At 41.1% G+C, this 8,381-nt stretch overlaps 1 protein-coding gene across 1 annotated transcript in view; it reads right to left on the bottom strand.

Moving 5' to 3' along the window:
• The window catches only part of LOC124788649 (monocarboxylate transporter 2-like), a 69,955-nt gene extending 61,828 nt beyond the window's left edge, over window positions 1–8,127 (bottom strand). Inside the window, exons 1-2 of the mRNA XM_047255925.1 lie at window positions 7,897–8,127; window positions 1,016–1,142 (exon numbers count right to left, since the gene is read on the bottom strand). Coding sequence (XP_047111881.1) covers window positions 1,016–1,142; window positions 7,897–8,127 — 358 coding nt within the window. The remainder of the gene's footprint in view (window positions 1–1,015; window positions 1,143–7,896) is intronic.
• Between the last annotated feature and the right edge of the window lie 254 nt (window positions 8,128–8,381).

The raw sequence follows: 8,381 nt of genomic DNA on the forward strand, positions 1-8,381 counted from the left end.
CTGCAAGCGATGTCGTGCTGTTAGTAAAGGCACTCGAGTCGGTATTCTGCTGTCATAACCCACTAACGCCAAATATCGCCGCCCTGTCCTAACAAATACGTTCGTCGTACGTTCCACATTCATTTCTGCGCAGTGTTGCTTGTCTGTTAGCACTGACAACTCTATGCAAACGTCACTGCTCTCGGTAGTTAATTGAGGGCCAGCGGCCACTGTGTTGTCCGCGGTGAGAAGTAACGCCTGAAGTGTGGTATTCTCGGCACACTCTTGACACTGTCGATCTCGGAATACTGGATTCCATAACGATTTCTCTTGCATTTAGTTTCAACTACTATTCAACGTTCAAAGTCGGCCGTGCGGCCATTGTACTGTGTATTGAACCGGGGACCTAGAAAGGACGGAGAACCTTCGTCCCGCCGTAGCCTTAATGGTTCACAACCCCACAACAGGTCACAGCAGTCCACCCACCCCGCCGCCGACCCACACCGAACCCAGAGTTATGGTGCGGTTCGGCCGCCAGTGGACACTAATCCACCGCGCGGATTCGTGCCGGGGGCCGGCAAGCCTTCCCGCTCGGAAAGCAGCGCGTTATACCGCGCGGCCAGCTGGGAGGGATGCCGAGCGGTCATGCTCACGCCAGAAACCTTTTGACATGAATAACCTGAGTACAAATGACAGACCCGCCAATGCAGTGCCCTTTTCTACCTTGTGTTCGCGATATTACCGCCGTCGGTGTGTGTACATATCGCTATCCCATAACTTTTGTCACCTCAGTGTACTCTGCACCATGGGGTCAATGCTGTAATCTGTTATGGATGGGCGCCTGTAATTGCAGTGAAGTAGGAGCCTCACCTCGTACAGTAACTGGTGACTGCTGAACCTGAAACTGCCTGATATGAATATATATATATATATATATATATATATATATATATATATATATATATATATATATATAATGGCCTGCAAAGTGGGCACCCTCGACTGCTTAGCATTTACACAGCAGAGAACAGCATACCTATGAATGAACTGACGCAGGTCCAGACGCTGACAATGGTGGTCATCGCTTCGGCACCCTCGCCGAGCTGCTGCAGGTAGTCCGCGAAGACGAACGGGAATGACAGGATGGGTATAATCATCAACGCCTGCAAATGAAAATCCTCGATACAATTTAGAGAATATCATCTTATCTGGCGTTAAACTCACCAGCCATTGGCTACATTTCTGCTTAACAACTGCAATAATAAATGGATTTCACATTATCTGAGTGACCAACATGAAACTGGTGAGTACACAAGGACAAAGTTCAACAGTTCTATATAACACGCTGTAGACAGGTGCATGCTAAGCAAAGTTATCAGGTTTTGGCAGCCGCGTTGGATAGCTTCTACCTGAGTGAAAAGAGCTTCATTAAAAATGTAACTGTAGCCTCATAGACATACAAAAATTGAATGAAACCAAAATTAGCTTGAGGATTGTCTCCCGTGAAGCGTTCACCGAATCCGAAAGTAAAACCGTTATGACAGAAAATCCTAATAAGGTTTGGCCTGATGTTAAATCAGTAAACGGATTAAAGCATTTATCTAGACGCTCGACACGCGAGTGACAGGTAAAATCCGAAAAACTTAAGCTCTTGATTCTAAAACGGTTTCATTGAGAAACATCGTACTGTGCATTCTTCTTTAAATTTTCGCACAACCGTCAAAATGACAGGTGCCGAAATGAGTGAATTCATCATCAACAAATTTAACGTATTACGGACAAATAGGTAGAAAGCTCTTTTATTGTTTAATTATATGATTCCAGAAGAATCCGTGCAAACGATCACATACATTAAATACATGGAATTGTGCGTACAAAGTGAGTTAAAGTAGAATTATAGCATAAAACTAATCGCTCCACACAACTTGTGTTGTACGAAACACGGCAAGGAAAATTTCAAATCATATGATATGACGCAAATAAAGGTGTGATGTAGACAAGTGCTACATCCACCTTTGTAGTTACTTCCTCTGTATAACTTCTATTTCTGGTGTAAAAAATTTAAAAACCATTGTATTTGGGTTCACACGTGTTCTCCACTCGCAGGTAAGGCAGATACCAGACATATTCATTGGAAGTATCTTCAGGAAGTGTAATTCACTCACGAAGGAGGTAGCTTAGAAAACACTCTTTCGACAAATACTTTAAAACAACTTGCCAGTCTGAGATTTGCGCTATATGGGATTGATAGAGGAAATGGGGAAGATCCAAAGAAGAAAAGCGCATTTTGTTACAGGTTCATTTAGTAAGCACGATAGCATCACAGAGACGATCAACCAACTCTAATGGGGGAATGCTGAAAGAGAGGCTTTCTGCAACACGGTGTGGTTTACTATTAAAGTTTCGAAACTACGTTCTTAGAAGAGCAATATATTGCTTCCTCCTATTCTCGCGAAGAGATCCCGAAGGTAAAATTAGAGAAATTCGTGCTCACGAGGAGGCTTACCGCTAATTGTTCATATCGCGGACCATCCGCGACTGGAACAGGAAAGGTGACAGGGACAGTGATATACGGAGCACCCTTCACCACACACCGTAAATTGGTGTACGATGTAGGTTTATAGCACATTCTCAATCTATTATCTAGTTGCCATATCTCCAGTTAACGATCACAAAGAGTTACGGAACTGTACTACAGCATGTTTACTTCTTACTCATGATTTCCCATTACATTCTCTCTTCTGCATTAAGTCAGTGTTATTTATTCTGATATGATACTGTGAAAACAATGAAATAAATTGTATTGCCACCATCCATATATCGCATACTGAAGAGATGAAGTACACAGTTCTATATATCTGTGTATTAAACCAAAGATGTGGTGTAGTAATTACGAGGTAGTCTTCATATTTAAGAGGTAAGTGGTTCAAATCCCCTTCTGGGAATCTTGACACTAAGTCACTCTAGGTGGACAGCGGGATATTTTTTTTAAACTTACCTGTTCTTTCAGTACCCATTCATCCACAACTGAACACGCACTTCGTCTCTAACGGATTTAACTGTGAAATATACTGCTAGGAGACTGGGATGAATACTAGCAAGACATCCAGCCTCCATAGAATCGAAACACTATCCCTAGTAGATGAGAAGCCTGAGATTACTAAATTATGATTTATTGTAAAGAAAGACATTAGAAAAATGGATGGTTAAACTTCTTCAGTAAAAACCCATTACAGAAGTAAAGCAGGGTGTAAGTATGTGTGTATGTTTGAGCTGTCCTTTCAAAGTCCGTGGATAGATTTCAACCAAATTTGGCACAGGAACAACAGGTATCACGAGTATGAGCACTGTTGGCTTTATAACTTCCTCTCCCCAATAGAAGTGTTGATACAAACAAAAATTGTTTTTCTTTCAGTCCCTATCATATAGTCTCCCCTGCATGACAGACATCTTATGTTGGGTTTGCTCTGCCAAATTAGTCTGCTTTGTAGGTGAGCCTACATGTCTTGGGCAAGAAACAGTTTTCCAGACCGTAACATGTAGGCTGTCATACAAGACAGGTGTGTTGTGTTAGAGTAGTAACAGGCTGCTTTATCAACGTGCTTTGCATGGTGGCCTGTATGTCAGGGGAAAATAAATGATTTTCAAGCCCCTAATGTCTAACTTATCCTGCATGAAATGTGTGTTGTGGGAGTAGTATCAGCCTTCTTTATTGAAAAGTATTGCAGGGGCTACACATGCTGATGAGCGTGACTGGGACAGGTTGAGGTGGATAGAGAAGATGATGAACAAAGCAGGGGGAAGAGGAAAGAGAGGGGGGAGGAGGGGAGAAGCATGAGGCAGGCAGTAAGTTAGAGCAATAATGTGCAGACGGAAAAGGAAAAGGGGGAGGCAGAGATGGGAAAAGAGGGGGGAAGGAGGATGTCGTCAGAGGGAGGAGGGAGAAAGATATGGTCAGAGAGAGGGGGTGTAGGAAGTGAGGAGGATGGGGTGGATAGACAGAGAGTGGAATAGGTGGATGTAGAGAAGAGAGGAGGAGGTGTGTTCGATATATGTGTCAAATAAATACACAGGTGAGGCTGTGGAGAAGAGGTTTGTGTATAGTAAATAGAAAATACTCAAAGATGACTTATGTCTGAAGGACACACTGTCTAATAGCCTGGAAATGAGGAAATGCGGTGCCAGTACGATTATTTGCTTTTTTTTTTTTTAGATATGAAGGAACAGATTAAGATGACGGATGCTGTAGCAGTGCAAGTACGTCTTCTACTAAGGTAGAAACATCCAGAATCAAAGAAGGAAGTTAAACTATAACGTCATTTCTAAGGCAAAATTTCAGGCATTTTCTCTATACACCAATGAAAGTAGTTTCTAAACGATAAAGGGGATAATGGGAATTATTTGTAAATCGTAACTATAAGACGTTTGCTGCACCTAAATCAAAGTCCAAGCAGTGAACATTAAAAATCAGCGTAAAGACATATTTAAACAGCAAGCAAAGTTAAAACTGAGATACAATGATTTTTCTCTGTAGCAGAGTATACTTTGTAATAAGTTGAAAACTTTGTGCAGTAGAGACTTTAATGTGGAACCCTGATTTTCACAAGTACCATTCATGCAATTTAGCCTTTCTAACAATCGGTGATGCGGTGTTAAACACTGAGAAGAGAGCGGATAGGGAAAAAGAGTACACTTAAGGCCTCTACGAAAGGGAGGAACTATCTGATGGCCTGATACAAGAAGAAATGGCAGTAAATAGGGAAGACATTGGGATCCAGTATTACAGTCAGAGTTCAACGTAACTTTGACAGACTTGTGATTAAATAAGGTAGAAGAGGCATCGCTTCGAAATTTCTTAAATATTTAGGGGATGTGGCAACCAAACGGCTACCCATGTTATGTGAAATACATAATACGGGAGAGACACCATCAGACTTTCCCAAAAAATATCATCCAAACTACCCTGATGACAGCAACGGCAGGCAAGTGTGAGACTACCAGACAAGAATAATATACAGCTTAATGGAGAAGGAAATTGAGGACTAGTTATATGACAATCAATTTGGCTTTAGGAAAGGTAAAGGCACCAGAGAGGACATTCTGAGTTGACAATGGAAACTAGGCTTTAAAAAAATCAAGACACGTTCATACAATTTGTTGGCTTGGATAAAGCCTTAAACCATGCAAAACGCTGCAAAATGTTGGAAATTCTAATAAAAATATAAATAAGTCATAGGGAAAGACTGGTAACATACGATATGTACAATAACCAAGGGGGGTAATAAGTTTTCAGACTAACATTGTCGTGCTCGAAATGTCCAAAAAGCAATGACGGTGATAAAAGAAAGTTTCAGGAATAGGATTAAAATCCAGAGTGGAAGGATATCAATGAAAATATTTGCTGATGGCCACTGGTATCCTCAGAGAACGTGAAGACGAATTAAGGGCGTGTTGAATGGAATGGACAATAAGTACAGAAGATGGACTCACAGTAAACCAAAGAAAGACGAAAATAATACGTAATGTCATAAATGAGATTAAAAATTAACTTAACATCAAATTTGGTAACAACGAAGTAGATGGAGTTAAGAAATTCTGCTAGCTTGTAAACAAAATATCACATGTCCCACAAGGCTAGGAAAACATAAAGAGTATACTAGAACAGGCAAATAAGGCATTCATGGCCTAAAGAATTCTACTAGTATCAAACATAAGAAATAATTTGAGTAGAAACAGAAGTACAACTCCAAGCCGCTAAGAACGCTGTTGTATAGCATTTATTGTGATGACAGTTTCAGCAAACTGCGTTTGCATCGTCAGATTTGTAAATCATAGATCAACATATTCAAGAATATCGTAATCAGATGTAAGGGGTCGTAATACAGTTCTATATAAACGTGAACTATACCATGGAATATAACATGCCTTCTGCAGCACATTTCACTGAATTTCCATCATATGCATATTACACCTGTCATATGATAACGATACTTCATGAACTGGAGAACAATAACTATTACATAAAATAACGTATATATAGCACTGATTACACGAACTCATGTTAGCAGAATGAAGACTGAGATTCTCAAGTAAACAATGTACGGCAAAGGATATGTTATATTCCATGGTATAGTCCATGTTTATGTAACACTGTACTATGACCCTTCACATCTGATCTCAGTGTGCTTGAATATGTTCATCTATGCTTTACAGATCTGATGATGACAACGTATTTTGCTAAACCGGTAATCGCAATAAATACTGCACACAAGTGATCTTAGCTGTTTGAAGTTGCACTTCTGTTTCGACATTAATCTCGATCGCTCCCTAAATTGATAATGTCAAGCAGAAAAGAAATAATTTGAGGAGTCAATTTCTGAGACTATACATATGGACCATATCATTGTACAGTAGTAAAGCATGGACTTTGTGGAAATCGGAGAAGAAGAAAATCGAAGCATATAAGATGTGGAGCTAGAGAAGGATGTTGAAAATTAGGTAGACATATGAAATGAAGTTCTCCACAGAACCTGCAAAGAAAGGGGCGTGTGCGAAACGTAGATAAGAAGAAGGCATAGGGTGATATGACATGTGCTAAGGCATCAGCGAATAACCTCCGTGGTACTAGAGGGGGCTGTTGTAGGCAAAGGCAGAGATTGGAATACTTACAACAAGTAACTGAGGACGTAGGGCGTAAGTGCTACTCTGAGATGAAGAGAATGTAACAAGAGAGGAATTCTTGACGAGCTGCATCAAAGCAGTCAGAAGACTGATGACGAAAAGAAAAAAAGAAAGTCTTCAATGAGTGTGTCAACAAGATACGGCTTAGCTGAAAAAGAGAAAAAGTACGTGGACTCGCTTCGTCACCGAAGTGAGATACTTACCAGTGCTAGGGGCGATGTTACACGGTAATAGCGTGATATCTCATGGGGATGACTAATGTATTGTCCAATGTGTTTATGTGACAACTAGCTTACCGCCCACAGCTTAGCTCGCTTAGACTGATTGGTCTGCACACATATTTTTTCTTTAATGGAATTTTTATGTTCACAAATTGCAACGCCTTGTAAACGTTTCACGCTAATTAAGACCAAAGAAGCATGGTCTTTTCTGAATGTATTTCTGATGAAAAGAGATTATGGTAGTTGGAGTCCAAGGTTTTTGTTAATCATCCCTTTTGAGTTCTTGTAATGTTTCCACAGAAACTTTCATCCTGTATCACACACTTCTTTCTATCTAACCGAGAAGTCAAATACCAGTTTCCACAGACTCAGCTTTAAAAATGTTGTCATACAACGAAATATTTTCTTAAAAATTTTCAACCTGCATTTCACCCCCTCAGGAGCTGGATTTCCGAAAAATAGTAAAACACATATTTTTTTGTTTCTAACACAGAAGCCAAATACAAATTTTCATGTTAGCTTTGACAATGTTTTCGTAATTAAATTCACTAGTCCTTTAATAATGACTTATTTTCCAAAAAATGCTTTATACCCACAGACATTAAATTTACATAACTGCTGAAACATATTTTTTTCATTACTGACTGGAAAAGAAATACCAATTTTCCAAGGCCTGGCTTCCAAATTGCCTTAATAGCGACATGTACTCAAAAAACTTTCTACCCATATTTGACCCTCATAGGGGTGTAATTTCGAAAAGTCCCTTCTTACGCGACGTCTACAGTATGAGGTGAACACCGTGCGCAAATTTCAAATTTCTGACATTAGTGGTTTGGGCTGGGCGATGATGAGTCAGTGTGTGAGTCAGTGAGTAGGGACATTGCCTTTTACGTACGCAGATAGCTGAACAGTAGTACTGCCTTTAGGAAAAGTGGTTGGGCTGGCTGCGCTACAGAGCTAGGCTGGTGTGGTTGCGAGTGGAGCAGGTGAGGGTTCGGTGCGCTGTGCTACTCACGGCGCTGAGGGCGACGGCGGCGGCCACCACCCACCCCCAGCCGCCGTCGGGAGCCGGAGGGTGTCCGCCGCCCGCGGCCGGCCCCTCCTTCTGCTTGTGGCCAGTGGATGCCTTGGCCTTGCCCGGGAGTTCGTCGCTCTCCGGGACCTCCGGTCCCTGCTGCAGACCTCCGTTCTCATGGTTTTGATCCTCAGCTTCCTTCTTCTGCTGTTTCTGTGTGTCGATCAGCATCTTTGTCTGTCGCTATGGCTGTAACAGAAACAAAACGCCAGACGTACAACACCAAAGAACTGCACTGCTGGTCATTAAAATTGCAACAATGTGTATACCGTATGCAACAAATGTCGAAATGGCATGGCGTATGCTGTGTACTAGTATGCGCGAATGATAAAGTTTCATTGCGTCAGAGTGAACTTTTTAGAAGTATTAGCAACTGCATTTAAGTATGGGTTTCTCATTCAGAAGTTGAATGAATATGTTGATTT

This window comes from Schistocerca piceifrons, chromosome 3 (genome assembly GCF_021461385.2).
Source record: "Schistocerca piceifrons isolate TAMUIC-IGC-003096 chromosome 3, iqSchPice1.1, whole genome shotgun sequence".
Taxonomy (NCBI): domain Eukaryota; kingdom Metazoa; phylum Arthropoda; class Insecta; order Orthoptera; family Acrididae; genus Schistocerca; species Schistocerca piceifrons.